This window comes from Amborella trichopoda, chromosome 3 (assembly GCF_054954075.1).
Source record: "Amborella trichopoda isolate Santa Cruz 75 chromosome 3, AtrichopodaSantaCruz75HAP2 v2.0, whole genome shotgun sequence".
Taxonomy (NCBI): domain Eukaryota; kingdom Viridiplantae; phylum Streptophyta; class Magnoliopsida; order Amborellales; family Amborellaceae; genus Amborella; species Amborella trichopoda.
In genome coordinates this window covers 46071317-46087824 of record NC_142338.1, presented here as the reverse complement: position 1 = coordinate 46087824, position 16508 = coordinate 46071317, and the positions used below count along the sequence as shown (strand labels likewise).

Below are 16508 nucleotides of genomic sequence, written 5' to 3'. Positions count from 1 at the left end.
CAATGATACCATCGAAATCAATTCAAATATTTTAAAATATATAAAAAAATGCGTTCTTGTGATTTTGAATTTTAAAGTTATTTTGTAATAAAGCAACTACTTGTACCGCCAATTGTACGGACTTTCTATTCTACAACACAAAGGTCTACTTAGAGAGAGAGAATAATAGAATGACGGTGCAGAGGTGACAAATTATCTTTTAACGAAGGGTGCGGTTTCTATAAGGTTGCAATCTTAAACAATCTAAAGTGTATTTTAAAATTTTATCATATCTTGTAATTTTATTGTAAAAATTTTTTAGTATTATTTTAAAATTTATTTTTTTATTTAATTAAAAAAATTTAAATTACAAAAATAGTTAAAATCAAGTAAATATATGAAAATCTTGAAAATAAACGGTCTAAATAATGTGTTGCAAGATGAACTATTTTTGAAACTCAAATTTTTTTTTTTTTTTTTTCATATTCGATCATCTCGATGTCCAAATGACCAATTAATGGGTTTTTTCAACATTAAAACAATATTTCCAATAGAGTTTTGAAGTGTATCTATGATGCTACATTTTAACGATGCAACCTTATATAAACTTTTTCCATTAACAAAGGGCACAACAAGCGAGAGAAAGAGCGTCGTTAGAGAGAGAAAGTAGACGGTTGGAGAGAGAAAAGTTAGAATGAAACTGACATTGGAGAATAGAGAGAGAAAAGTTGGGATGAAACTGAAATTGGAGAAATACATGACGTGTTTCCAGGGAGAAAAGAGTTAGAGAAAAAGAACACAGATAGAGAGAAGTTATAGATAACTAAGGCATAGTTAGAAAGATAGGATTTAGAGAGAGAAAAGGACTTAGTGATAGAGAAAGAACTGAGAGAGAGAGAGAGAGGAGGACATGGCTAGAAAAAAACATTAAGAGAGAAATTTCTGGATAAACAGGATAAGCAGATTTCTACAGTGGATGGGAGCAACATGTGCTCATTTTTTGAGAACTTATAACTTCTAGTTTCCTGTGGCACTTTCCTTTTTCAGGAAGTGCCCTGGTAAACTAGAATTTCTAGCCTTTCGAGCTGGAACTTTCAATTATCAAACCTTCCCTACAATCTCTAATGGTATGGGTGGCATCTCCAAGTCACACCTATCTTTTGGAATATTCTTACAATCTCTCTGTCGATAGGGTATTCTTTTGTTTAACCAGGCCTCTACCACTTAACTGCAGCTTAATATATGTAAGGAAAAAGTTTATATGAGGTTGCAACCTTAAAATGTTGAATTAAAGGTGCACCTCGAAAAATCTACCATAACAAGTTGTTTTGATGATTTAAAACCTTCTAATTGATGATCTCGACATCGAAATGTATGAAATAATAAAAAAAAAAATTTCGAGCCCGAGAAATAATATATCTTGCAACAGATTATCTGCACCATTCATTTTCAAGATTTTCATATGTTTATATATTTATGATTTGAACTATTTTTAGAGTTTGAATTTTATAATTTAATTAGATATGAAAATAGATTTACAAGCTACCCAAAGAAATTTTTATACTAAAATTATATTTAAAATAAAATTTATAGGACACCTTAAAGGGGTTGTTTAAGATTGCAATCTTATTGAAATCACACAGATAACCCATCCATGAAAAATCAGCTAAAAATAAATAAGTCAGTGAAAAATGATAATTGTACAAACGGTCCGTCAGTGAAACAACCCTCTATGGCAAAGTACACAAGTAATAAAAATCTAGGCAATTCTATGCCTGGTCTTTCGATTTAAGAACAAGAAGTTCCTCACTGAAGTTCCCAACCTGAAAAATGGAACTTTCAAGAAAATCAATGAAATGTTTTATTCAGGGATCTCAATTGTCCATGAAAATCAAATATTTTTCCTTACAACTGGTGCCTATAATTTTCATAAGACCCAGTAATAAGAATAGCTCATCCTGGCTCCTCTGAATCGTCCTCCATCTTTAGACCTTGTTGAATCACGGCCATAGGAATCAAAAAATGCCATGAAAACAAACAGAATAAACCTGGAGAACTAGCCGAGCTGACTCGGCCAGTGAATCATTCCATTGGGCCAAGGCGAAAGAGAAAATATGAATTATGGTTTTTAATTTTTAAATTTATACAACCTTGTTAGATGGATAAGTAAAAAAAGAGTATGAATGAGTATGAGAATGGAATATGTACTACTACACTATAAAGTTCTTATGACCATGACTTCTCAAAGCCTAGTCTTCCACCAATGAACAAGAAAACAACACGAACAGGAAATCCGAATACATGAGATAAATATATCGGATGGAAATGGCAAAGTTCAAGTGGATGTTTCGGAATTGATGTGTGTGTTTACCTGCGTTAATATACTCACGAACCAAAGCAAAGTATTCATGCCAGCATCTACATGTAATGTTCTTATTCTTTTGATTGTTGGATAAAGAGTATGTTTCTATGTACGCGTTATTACTGATAATTAATTTTTTTAATAAAATTAATTTTGATAATGAGTCACCTGTCGTTTTGTTGTGTCATTATAGAGTTATTTGAGACAAATTTATAGGTACTTACATATAAATTTATCTTTTTGAACAGATATTTTTATTTTATTCAAAATAATTTTCTGAACACTAAATTTTCACGTCTAAAAATAGCTAAAAATAGCTGAAAATTTAAATATCTAAATAATATTACGTAATGCAAGATACATACCAAACAACAAACAAAATCACATTATTCAAAGGATATTAATTTCCGATAAAATAATATGTTCCTAACAAAACTAATTGTCATCCAAACAGACCCAAAACGTAAATATTTTTAATCATCTCAAAACAACCAAATACAAATACGCGCACACAGAGGTTCAGCCATATGAAAGTATTTTCCTTCCAGAGAAAAAACATTTTTAGGGGATCCTTTTAATTTCATATTCCACACTACCATAGTCATAAACACACTTGTTCATATTCACAAATTATTTTCTTCAAAGCTTCAGAAGAAAGAGGAAACCCCAATGAAGCTCAAATGATGGAAATCACAGAATGATTGTTGATTTCACTAGAATGGGGGAGAAAAGGGTGGGTACTGTCTATCGACAACTTCCATGAGTTTACTGGCAATTGCACTTGCATACACACAAGAACCTTCATGGATCTGCATCATTGACAAAGAAACAACCTAAATTATTTTTGTCGCCTCTCTCTCTTTCCCCAACACCCCCCTCAAAAAAAAAAGTTATTTCTTTTTACCCAATTAAAAATAACAAATAAAGTCACAAATAAATATGCTTAAATAGGCAAAAAAGAAAAGAAAAGAAAAACTCTTAGTTTTGGCATACCTTGGTATTGAACATGAAGATGTAGTTGTCTCCAATGTTTGCACCAGTGACATGGATTATCTCAAGCTGAAGCTCATCAAGGATCTTGGATACATAGAGCAAGCAATTCCTTCTCTTTCTCTGTGTGAGCTTTATGTTAGCTTCATCATCCACAATCCTCACATCAACCAGAGTCCCCTCTTTCGATGTCCTTTGTAACCACGAACTCCTAAGTGACCCATTAAACTTCCTCTCTCTATCAGTTTGATCGTCCGGGTTCTTCGAAGAAGAGTTTTCAATGTTTACACAACTTTCGCCATCCGTCTTGACCTTCTTGCTTCTATCACCTCCACACCTCTTCTTCTCTACTAGTATTTTCAGCTCATCAACGGTTCTCAGGAGCTCTTTTATATACTCAGTAGCGTCGCCCACTATAGAGGCCCTATCAGCCTGAATGACCAAGATTACAAAGTCAGATAAAGGTTACAGAGAGAGAGAGAGAGAGAGGATAAATGAGTGGGGATGAAATAGTTGTTATCAGAAATGGGTAATGTTCATTTTATGCATTTTTTTCTGTATTCTTGTTTAACTCATTCTGCAAAGAAGATTATCCCTTAGTTCTGTGTCATCATATGGATAAGATAATGATTGTGAGTTGAATCAAATGACACTTTGAAGTGGTATAATATGTTTCTTTTCCTCTGTAGAACACCAAATTTTGATTATCATCAAAGCTCAAATCTCTCTCTCGCTCTCTCACCTTTGATGGGTAGAGAGAGAGTAGTGTTCCATCCAATTATACCTTTGTTAGAGAGAGAGAGAGAGAGAGAGAGAGAGAGAGAGAGAAAAGTGTTTCATAGGATAATACCTTTGTTGGGTTAGGAACAAGGGATCTGAGAGTACTGAACTTTTTATTTAGGTACTCCCTCCTATCCCTCTCAGTAGTGAAGGGCTTGGTCCCCCTTCCTTTCCCTTTAGAATTCTTCCTCCCAAACTCCAACACTGTGTTCCCATACTGCCTCCCCTCAACCCCACCCTCTTGATACATTGTTCCCTCCTTTTCATCAACCCCAAAATACCCATTGCCCTTAGGGCTTGGCATGTGGTAATTGTGGGGCAATGTGGTGAATAGATCCCTAAGTAGAGGGGGCTGTGGGGGAAAAGTGATATGCAATGGGTCATATAACATGCTTGAACTTGTTGATATAGCATCATTGGAAGGGATCTCACCAAATATATCTAAACTGCTCCTCTTGAGATTGCTGTTGTTGAATGGCATAGATGAGCACTTTGGCAAATGCAATAAATTTAAAAGGTCAGGTGCATTATATGGAGTGTTGCTAAATGAATTTGGATTGAAGCATGGGAGCTGCTGATGATCTTGGTGTTCTTGATGGTGGTGGTGAAGATGGTCATGATGATGGTGGTGAAGACCCATGTCATGGACATTGGCATCATCCCAATGGTTGTGATGGTGGTGCTCCAATTGGGTTGCATTGTTTTCTTGCAAGACCTCATGGATGATTTGGCTGTTGATTTCTTGATCTAATTCGAAGCCAATTTGCTCTTGAATCCCCATTCTTAGGGCTGCTTCATCGTTCACGTTGTTTTGGGGGAGGTCTTCTAAAGAGAAATTCAGTAGTCTAAGGGATTCCTCTAGGCTTCCCATCACTAAATTTGGTGCACTGTTTGGGGTGGGGCAAGAGTCTTCAGTTTCTTGTGTGGAATGTGGAGGAGGAGGCTCTTGGGTCTCAAGGAACTTATTCTCGTACATTATCTTTCTTCTTCTTCTTGGAGTCTTTGGGCTGCAATGGTCAAAGAGAGTCAGATTTGGTGTAGTAAAGGGGATACAGTACTTACACAGTATCCTGATTCTCCAAATCCATCTTACTTTTAAATTTTTTATTGTAATTATTGTTAGTTACCCCAAAATTTTGCGGAAATATGGATGCAACGATAGTAGAAAGCATCAAAATATTGATCAAACTTAAGTCATCCAAGCATAAGAAACAATGAAAACAGAAAACCCTTTTTTGAGTGGTAGGTGAAATCAAGTTTCATATTATTTTTCACTTTAAAACAGTTATACCGAGAGAGAGAGAGAGAGAGAGAGAGAGAGAGAGAGGATTTTCTTACAAATACCTTGAATTTTGAAAATACCCTCTCTGAGAATGTAATGGAACGTTTGACGAAGTGATAGAAGAGAGCACGGAGGAACAAGAGCTCCAATAAGTTCATCCAAGTTCTAGCAAGAGAAAGACTGCACAGTGATATGCGAAACTATCCCAATTTTCTACAAAAAAAAAAATGAACAAATTTTGATTAAGGGGGATGCATAACTATAAGTATAACAGTGAAAATCTAAGGAAAAAAATGCATGATTTTGTCACGTCTGTGTGTGTGAGAGAGTAAGAGAGATGGGGGGTAGGAAACCTAAAGATGTAGAACAAAAAACAAACCCACTTCGATAATTCATTAAATTTTCTGAGGAAGCACTGATTTTAGAACCGAAAATATTAAATTGAGATGAAAAACAGAAAAGAAGCAGCAACATGTTGGGAACTTTAATGGTATAGCGAATAAGAGAAAAGAAAAGAGAAATCAACCTCATCTCTTTCAATTTCCTCGGTTGGTGTTTTATAGCAAATTGAATTTGAGAAAGAGTGTTGGGAAATTGAAATCTTCTCTCTAATTAATGGAAGAAAAGTCCAAACCGAGAAGAAACATGGCGCCCAACACCAACAATCTGAAAAAGGGAAATTCTACTTGTTTTATGCACAGAGAGAGAAACAAGAAAATAGAAAGAACAAGAGCCCCATGAAGTAGTCTGCAAAATTCACCTGAACTTCTTAAGAAATCCTTTTCCAAGTTCGAAATTCAAGTGATAAAATATCAACTGACTTGTACCAAACTTCAGAAGAGAAAATAACTGAAACCCAGGAAGTAATGAAGAGATTGTCACCAATTTTTAGACAGAGAGAGAGAGCTGGGAGTTTTAAAGGGTCCATGCTTTGGGTTTTTGATATCCGGTCAAAGTTAGGGAATTTTTCTTTAAAATGCAGAGAGAAAAGAGGAAGCAGGAGACCCAAAATGGTCAGGCAAAAAAACAGATTAGTCTCTGTCAACGTTTTGGCTTTCACCTTTTGAAAATTGCTTCAGGAAATATACTTCAACAGAAAAGAGAGAGAGCTGAATTCAACAGAAGAGAGAGAGAAGAGCCGAATTCTACGGAAGAGAGAGAGAGAGAGAGAGGAGCTGAATTCAACAGCAGAGAAAGAGAGAACTGAATTCAATAGAAGATAGAGAGAGAGAGGAGCTGAATTCAACTGAAAAGAGAGAGAAGAGCTGACTTCAACAGAAGAGAGAGGGAGGAGCTGAATTCAACAGAAGAGAGAGAAGAAAGAGAGAGAAAAGAGCTGAATTCAATAGAAGATATATATATATATATATAGAGAGAGAGAGAGAAAGAGGAGTTGAATTCAACAAAAAATTGACATCCAAAAGACCAAGAGAGATTCAGAAGAGAGACTAAATTCAACAGAAAACTTGATATCCAACCGACCCAACAGAAATTTAAATGGAGAGAGAGAGAGGGCGGGGGTTTGAATTCATCACAAAGCTAGATATCCAAAAGAGATTCAGACTAAGAACCACGAGTACGTTGGTGCATTAAATGGTGCAGTGGAAACAAGAAAAGCAAAAAGTAAAAAAAACTCCTGTCTTTCAATTCATGGCATGCTTTGGATCTCCACTCGATTCATTTGTAGCCCATCATTTAATGCATAAAACTTAGAGAGAGAGATCGAGATCGAGATCGATCAAAAGGACAGTGTTAAGTTTAACGGTGCAATAAAGAACATGAACAGAAGAACAATGGCCTAGGCCTTTCAACCCATAACTGCCCCTAAAGAGAGAGAAAGAAGCTACTTGTGAGGAAAGATATGAGAAGGTGGCAACTTTGATGGGGAGTGTGCAGGGAGGATTGTTAACAAAAGAAGAAAGAAAAGATTACATATTTTTCAATCCATGGCTGCCACCAATCAAGCTCTGGTTTGTTGCAGAAGGTGAGAGAGAAAGAGATAGTGAGAGAGGATAGTTATCTAGAGAGAGAAAGCGAAAGGCTTCTCGGTACCTACTACTCAGGCTTCTATTTTAAACCTGCTGGTTGCAGTTTAGAGAGAGACGTATTCTTTTAATATGCATATGTTTTAGAGAGAGAGAGAGAGAGAGAGGAGTTGGTTGAAGAGAGAGAAAAAAAAAGCGTAATGTAGAGAGAGAGAGAAAGAGGAGAGAGAAAGAGAGGAACAGAGGGTGTTGGCAAAGAAGGTTACAGGAACTGAAAGGCGATTGGCGGCAGTTACTGAGATTCCCAGCGTGGGGCCCACATGAATCTCCGTATTCTGATACGGCGCGTGATATTTTATCCACTTATGCTCATTCTCCCATCATTATTAGAAACCGTATTTTACTATTGTACCCCTCCACCTTCCCGTATTTCCTCGACCGCCCCTAACAATTTACTCAATTCCAAACCAGCCCTAACCCTTTTCCCAAATCACCAAATTCCGCACAATGTATAGCAGACTCACCCCCCTCTCCCAACCGTCCGATTTGATTGGACGATTGAGATGGGTTTGTTCTCAATATCATGCCTAAATTTTATTTTATTTTTACAAAATTTATTGACACCAAACTTACGGCGTGTTATCCTCTCATGAGGTTATGCCTAAAAAATATTTATTACAATAAATGACCGACTAAATTACCCTGAGAGTTGAGAGTTTTACCGGACATGTGCCCCTATGAAAAGGATGAAACCATTATTATGTTCATGTTCACATGATTCGTAAAAAACCTATTAAAAATGAAATCAAGATCAAATGATCATAAGCTTACTTTTGATATTTACCTTAATATATCTCAATTGTCCAATCATATCGGATGGCTCAGAAAGAGATAACTCTTGAAACTATTGATATATGAGAAAGTTCCCCACCACATGTATGAGGTTAAAAAATTTAACATATGTGGACTAATTTGTTATGATTGTTATGAATTGATAAAGAATGAGGAAGCATAGAATGGGATAGGTTATCCTAAATTATAGTCGTTTTATTATTAGCTATCATATATGAAATTCGATATCTGAAATGTGCTTTATGAAAATTTCTAAAACTTTAGGATACTGCATAATTTTTCATGAGTAAAGATTGTGATATTCTTACACCAAAGAATAACGATATTAAATTATAAAATCTCAGTTGTTTAAAATGACATCTTTGCCATTTCTTACCGGGTCTATTCCTGTGAAAATTTGGGTGTCATTGTCGCTTCTAAAACTAGAAAAGAAGAGTGTAAAATCTCCAACAATTCCTTTTTTATTTTGTTTTAATGTCATCAACATTATCCCCAAAACAAAAAGTATATTATATTATCATTTATTTTTTGGTATAAGAAAGTCACAATCACTAATAGCCGTTTGATGTGAAATCAAGGGGATGAGGTAGTGTCATTGACCTTGTTCCAAGTTAAAAAAATTTCTCAAACCATAAAATATATTCTTAGCCTCCCAAATTTTACATTTAACAACTAAGATCAATTACAATGTCTTGCATCAAAAATAAGAAGACTTATTGTATACAATCTCGACGAAATTATTGCATAACAATAATTAGGAAATTACATGAACTAGAAGGGTTACTTTAGTCATTTCCATCATAATAATCATGAGTTAAGCAAAAAAAAAAGGGCAAAGCAAGTTTGTTTTGATCACATAAAGAGAATGATCACCTGAAAAATATTTTTTTAATCTCAAAGCCCACCATAGAGTGCTAAATTAGCTCTCCTAGACTTAGACTAATGGGATCTTTCTAGCTATTATTTAGTAATTGTGATTTTTCTTTTTTATATTAACTGGTAATTAATCCTAATCAAATAGGGGTAAGGAATATCACATAGTTTTAACTGAGTAGAATATATGACCATGCTCTTTATACTTACCACCTTGCTGTTATTCCTCAATTGGGGAAGTTGAACAATGCATATCATGCCTCTCACCACCCTGCCATTTAAAAAAAGAGCAAACATTCACAAGTGGGTGGAAACACACACAAATGAGAGAGAGAGCCAGGCTAAAACCACAAGGATTTTAAAATTATGCCAAAAGATATTATACCCCTGTGGAGTATAATGTCTATTTACTCCTGGTGGATTAGATTTAGGACCCCAAATTTTGGGGATATAACCTCTTTAACATATAAATTAACCTTACTCAAAAATTTCTTAATGGCAGCCTCTAGGCACTTGGAAAAATATAATGCCTCAAGATTGAATAGAAATCGTCCAAATTTTTAAAGGTAAAATCTAAGTGTTAGAAAACTGAAATTTTTGTTTGAAAACAGTTATCTAGTGATTCTAAAGTGGTTACCAAAATTCCATATTGAAAAATCTTCCAAAGTAGCTCATTTGATTGAGTGAGTAGAAGTAAACTTAGCATTGACATATTGAATGGTTATGAATAATTGTGATCGAAAGGTAAATGATCTCATTGTATACATTCTCTTAAAATTATTATAAGAATTGATGGCTCTTAAAATTATTATAAGGATTGATAGATTATAGGAAGAATGTACATTGTTGCATCATTCTTGAGTGGAGCGCTTAGACCATCATGGAGACCGCTAGATTAGGTTATTTGAGGTATCCATAACACATTTGAAAATTTGCAGTTTTGGTGTGTGATGAGCTTGGCAGTCAAACGTCTACTGTATGAAACTACGGTAAACTATCTTTTTTTTTGTTTAGGTAGATCAGTGGGGATTATAAGCCCCGGCTTGTTTTGAAAATAGTAGAAATTTTTTAAATGCGTTAATGAGAATGGAGGTTGTGATTTTTAAATGGGGCGCAGTGATACTACCATCACGACCTGAGCCTCCCTTTCAACGGGCAAACCACTTAAGCAGTAAATGTGGAAAACAACGTTAAAATAAATGTATATACTGATTCAAACGGGATTTTACTAATTATTAATGATGAACATTATCTTTAGATCACTTTTAGTGCTTATCATGTGTAAGCCTTCTTATATAGCATATATTATATATTTGTTTGAAGGAAAAGGTTTTTAAGTACGGAAAAAGTTTGACCCTAAACAATGAAATTAAGTCGCACTTCAAAATTTTACTAAAGAAGGATGTTTTGATGCTAAAAACCCCTCAATTTGATCATCTCGATCTCAAGATGCACGGACATGAGAAAAAATAGATTTCACGTTTTGATAATAGTGCATCTTATAATGCATTTTTTAGACTATTTCAAGATTTTCAGGTGATCATAAATCTGCCCAATCTACACTATTTTTTAATCTTTAAATTTTATGTTTAGAGATGAAAATAAATTCAGGCTATCATATAGATTTCTAATACAAAATATTTCAGCACAATTTGAAGGTGTGTGTTACTCTGATTGTTAAAACCTAAGCCTTGTACAAACCACTCTCTAAAAACTTTTAAGGTGAAGGCTTTAGATTCATTTTTGTCCTAAGAATACCAATAGCCCTATATTGTATACCAAGAACTAGAGGTAACCTATTTTCCCCAAAAAAAAAAAAAAAAACTAGGGTTAACCTTTTTACCACTCAAACAAGAGATTGAGTGGTAACCAAACATTTGCCTAAGACAAATTACACCCCACCATTCCATTCATTATATATGGGAATAATTAAAATTTTCAGTTACAAAAGTGTGATTTTTAATATTATTAAAACTATTGGAGTTTCACTTCTAGGGGTGAACTATCAATGAAACATTTCTAGTTCTCCCAGGAGAGTATGAGGAAATTAAGGGACATGTCATTGAGTTGGGGTCTCTTAAAACATTGCAAAGAAGCTGATGCTCTAGGAGTAATCATTAGGTTGGAACAACCTTGCTTTGACCATGGACTATCCAAATGAAGTTTGGCGCACAGGATATTCTCATCCGAATATTGTCGAGATTGGCTGTAAAGAAAGAGATCTTTCAAATTTTTAGAGAGAGAAACTATTTGAAATTTTAAATTTTAGAGAGAAAAATTCTATTAAAATTTTAGAGAAAAAAAATATTTTAAATTTTTTTAGCGAGATAAATTATCTTAAAATTTTTAGAAAGAGAAATTATACCAAATTTTAAAACTGAATGCTTGTACACAAACTACATAATTAACCACGGATTAGGCAATTGTATCAATGATTATGGACTAAGATAGTTGTGTCGTTTTTTTTAGGAGACCTGATGGGAAAGTTGATGTTGCATGAACTCTTGATATGTGGGGAAGATGCATTCCTTGAGGCAACTGATGCATTCCCATTCCCTGAGGCAACAGATGAGAGCAGGATTTGGTGGTCAGGGCTTCTTTGGTTGTAACTTGCGGAATGAAAGCGAGACAAGGATGGACGAAAGAGAATTTGGTTTTTCTTTTTGGGATATACAATTCAATGAAAAAAGATTAGATAAGGATGCCACCTTATAATGTAGAACTACGGATGCCCCTCAAAAATCCATTGGAAAAGGAAGTTTTAATGTTGAAAAACCCTTTGATTGATCATCTCGACATCGAGATGTTTGACTATGAAAAATAAAAAGATTTTAAGTCTAAAAAATGGTGCATTTTACAATATATTATCTACACCGTCCATTTTCAAGATTTTCATATATTTATAGATTTACTTGTTTTTAGCCATTTTTTAAATTTAAAATTTTATAATTAGATATAAAAATAGATTTTTAGATAATGCTAATAACATTTTATATCAAAATTATATACCATGATAAAATTTGAAGGGCACCGTACCTCTACACCAGCGGAGGCGTTTATATGCCAACTGCACCCCAATTCAAAATGGTCAAACCAATTCGAAAGGTCACTGAGACGGTCGAATCTACCAATTTATCAACAAGGTTAAAAAATTCGCTCTGGTGGCGTGGTAGCTAAACCGCCTAGACGTAGCCTAGGCGGTAGGCTCTAGGTGGGCATACGAAGGCGTCCCGCCTAGGCGCCATGCAAGGTGGACGCCTCGACAGCCCTTGTTTATGAAAAAAGTGGTTATCTTGAAAAGATCGCTTAAGTGCTTCATTAACTACTTTAGTAATGAATATTTAAAATGGGGTCGAGTTTGTATAAGGCGGAGGCTTTAAACAATCAAAGAAAAGCATACATCTAATATTGTCTAAAGATAATTTTTTAGTAGCAGAAATTTTTGTGATGGCCTAAAATTTTATTTTTATATCTAATTGTGAAAGTTGAAGCTTCAAAAAAAAGTGGAGATCGAGTAGATCTATAAACACTTGAAAATAGTGAAAATTGATTGATTATATAATGCATTACAATATTTTCTAAACATAAAATTCATTTTCTTTCACTTTTATGCATCTTAATGTCGAGATGATTCATTTAAAGGTTTTTCGATATCGAAACAACCTCTTCTAATGATTGAGGTGCGCCTTAATTTGATTGTTTGGAGCCTCAACCTTATAAAAACTTTTTCCTTTAAAAGGCCCTTGATCTCAGTTAGAAACCCATTGAACAAATTTGTTTAGGACTTTGAACAAATTTTTGATAATTTAGCCTCACTTGATTAGCTTGAGCTGAATGATGTAAATGCCTTCTTGTTCTAGACTTTGAACAAAAAGTTTTATTTGGTTGACATCTCTTATTCCAAGGTTAGAACTCAGAATGAACAAGGATATCTACGTTGCTCAACTTGAGTGGCTAGAGCCAAATGACAAAAGTACCTCTATTTTTCTATTTTTATTTTTATTTTTTTTCAAGTTGGGAAATTTAGAACAAGTGATTTTAGTGAAGCTAACACAAACTCTAGGTTTGGAACATTGAACAAGGAAGACCACTTTCGTATATTTGCTTGACTTGTGGCATTGACTAAATTACCAAATTACTCCTAGTGTTTCAGGTTTTCAAACCCAAAAATATGGTCACTTTGGTTAATTTTTAATAAAATAATTGGGAAATTTATCAAAATATTCTTATTTTTTCAGCAATTTAATAGTTTGTCCCTTTTCAATTATTCCAAGTTTTGGTGACATGTATTTTGATGGGTATTTTGAAATTGAATCAAAAGATATGGGTAAAATATTAAATCGTTTATCTCTTTAATGTATTTTGATATATATTTTTTAAAAATAATTTGAAGAGGCGCCTGAGGGAAATAAATCTTTCTTAGGGAAGTGTCTCGAAATATTTTCTAATCTTTCTCTTTGTAATAATTGAATTTATAATTTTGAAGTACCTGACCATTAAGGAAGATTTAGTAATAGGGAATTTTTGGTAAAATGTATGGAATATGTGGTGCTTGTTACTTTACCATTATGCTTATCGAAATTCTTTCTTTTAAACATGAAAAAAGTTTACATAAGGTTGCAACCTTAAAATGTAGAATCACATATGCATCTCAAAATTCCATCACAAAAGGTTGTTTTAATGTTGAAAAACTCTCTAATTGACCATCTCGACATAGAGCTATATGAATATATATATATATATATATATATATATATATATATATATATATATATATATATATATATATATATATATATATATATATATATATATATATATATATATATATATATATATATATATATATATATATATAAGATTTTGAATCCTAGACATAGTGCATCTTGCAACACATTATCTAGACCGTCTATTTTCAAGATTTTCATATATTTATAGATCTACTTGATTTTAATCATTTTTGGAGTTTAAAATTTTATAAGTAGATATAAACATAGGTTTCAAATAATCTAAGATTTTTTTATACCAAAATCACATATTATGATAAAATTTGGAGGTGTGCCTTAATTGGATTGTTTAAGGTTGCAACCTTATAGAAACCACACCCTTTAAACATTGGGCATTTTGGTAAAATGTTCAAAGAAAGGCAAATGGTTAAAAAAGAAATATAGCTATAAATTAGTATTTCAAACCAAAGTTGTCATCTATCAAGTTCGGAGTGGACCAACGACTCTAATCGGTCAGTCTACCAACCAATGCCTTGATTGGTTTCATCCAGCGTTTTAAAAAACGTCGAGTCGAACCGGACTCGCCCGGTTCGACTCGAAATTCGCGAAAAGGGACCGGATCGGTTGAAAAATCGGAAATCGTCCGGTTCTAGAGAGAACCGGAAGATTCCGCACAGTGACTCGCCGATTCACTGTACGGAATCGGCGAGTCCGAACAGTTAATCGACGAGTCCGTACGGATTTTTTTTTTTTTTTTGTTTGTAATCCATGATAGATTTTTTTGTAATACTTGATAGATTTTTTTGTAATCCATGATCGAATTGTTTTTGTTTTTTTGTAATCCATGATCGAATTTTTTGGTTTTTTGTAACCCATAATAGAATTTTTTGTAATCCATGATCGAAATGTTTGTTTTCTTTTCTTGTAATCCATGATCGTTTTTTTTTTTTTTTTTTTTTTTTTTTGTAACCCATGATAGAATTTTTTGTAATCCATGATCGAATGTTTTGTAATACATGATCGAAATGTTTGTTTTTTTTTTGTAATCCATGATCGAAATTTTTGTTTTTTTTTTTGTAATCCATGATTTATTTTTTTGTTTTTTGCTTTTTTTGTAACCCATGATAGAGTTTTTTGTAATCCATGATTGAATTTTTTGTAATCCATGATCGAATTGTGTTTTTCTTTTTTTGTAATCCACAATTGAATTTTTTGTTTTTTTTTGTTTGTTTTTTTTTGTAATCCATGATCGAATTTTATGTAATCCATGATCGAATTTTATGTAATCCATGATCGAATTTTATATAATCCATGATCGAATTTTATGTAATCCATGATTGAATTTTTTGAAAATTTGTGATTTTTTTTTTTTAATCCATGATCGAATTTTTTTTTGTAATCCATGATAGAATTTTTTGAAAATTTGTGATTTTTTTTTTAATCCATGGTCGAATTTTTTTTTGTAATCCATGATAGAATTTTTTGAAAATTTGTGATTTTTTTTTTAATCCATGATCGATTTTTTTGAAAATTTGTTATTTTTTTTTAGTCCATATTATTCAAAGAGAAAATGAGAGAGATGATGATTCTGATGCCACCCTATCCCAGCCATATTATTCACATATCGAGTCCCAACAGCAACAGTGTAGGGATGAGCACGAAATACTGTAAATTAAATGCTGAATGGCGGTTCATGCAGGGAAAGAACATATCAATATTCGCATATTCATTCAAAAACATGAAAATTCTTAATGGAGTATCTTCATTTTTTATTGAATTCCTAAAAAACAATATTTATAATGAATTTTAATAATTTTTTCGATTTTTTTTTAAGCTTTATTCTGACCGATTCACCAGATTCCCGATCCCGATCGCCAATTCGCCGATCCGGATCGGTTTTTTGGAAGCCCGATCCGGGTCACCGATCCGTTTTTTAAACCATTGGTTTCATCCAATGCAATAATTGAGTCTAGTTAAAAACTAGTCCAATTGACTGGTTTTGACATGTTGAACTGACCAATTTTGACTAATTGAACTAGTTAAACAAAGTCTAACATTTTTTTGTAACATATACTTAGTTTGTAGACTATTATTTTCATTTTTTATTTTTTTAAAAAAATCCATTTCTACATATACGATTATCGGCCGAACCGATTTTTACTATACCAAATTCCTCACTAGTTCTATAATGGCTCCTGATAAAATTGTTTTGAATTCAGCTAAACATAGGTATTTAAGTAAGTGCATCATATTAAGTGCATCATTTGAAATCCTAGATGCATTTTGTTGATCTGCCTCTTGGACTTTAAAATACATTTGGTATTTTGGTAAAAATGCCAAGGTAAATTGGAAAATAGAAGGAGACCAGTCCAAGCAAAAGAAGCAACTGTGTTGAAATATATCTGCGTACAAATAACTACTGAAATATGATATACAGATGATATAGTTGGGAAAGGTTTCTATACTTCCCCTACAATAGTGTTTAAAAAAACGCCGAGTCGAACCGGACTCGGGAATCGCCATAGACGGATCGAATCGGCAAAAAAAACGGGAATCGTCCAGTTCTAGAGAGAACCGGACGATTCTGTACAGTGACTCGCCGATTCACTGTACGGAAATCGCGCGAGTCTCTACAGTGAATCGGCGAGTCCCGTACGGAATTTTTTTTTTTTTTTTTT

The 16508-nt window shown here is 33.5% G+C and overlaps 1 protein-coding gene and 1 long non-coding RNA gene across 2 annotated transcripts; one reads left to right on the top strand and one right to left on the bottom strand.

The window, feature by feature from the left end:
• Positions 1-2899: 2899 nt before the first annotated feature.
• LOC18443909 (transcription factor EAT1) lies at positions 2900-6278 on the bottom strand. Its single transcript, XM_088860921.1, has 4 exons — positions 6154-6278; positions 4182-5118; positions 3335-3763; positions 2900-3150 (listed from the first exon to the last, which is right to left on the bottom strand). The coding sequence occupies exons 2-4, from the start codon at positions 5085-5087 to the stop codon at positions 3055-3057; spliced, it is 1431 nt and encodes a 476-aa protein (XP_088717047.1). The 5' UTR covers positions 5088-5118; positions 6154-6278; the 3' UTR covers positions 2900-3054.
• A 3128-nt stretch (positions 6279-9406) lies between these two features.
• Positions 9407-11963, top strand: LOC148782904 (uncharacterized). The gene is made up of 2 exons (XR_016052567.1): positions 9407-9669; positions 11573-11963. It is a non-coding gene; the product is annotated as an uncharacterized LOC148782904 (long non-coding RNA).
• Positions 11964-16508: the final 4545 nt, after the last annotated feature.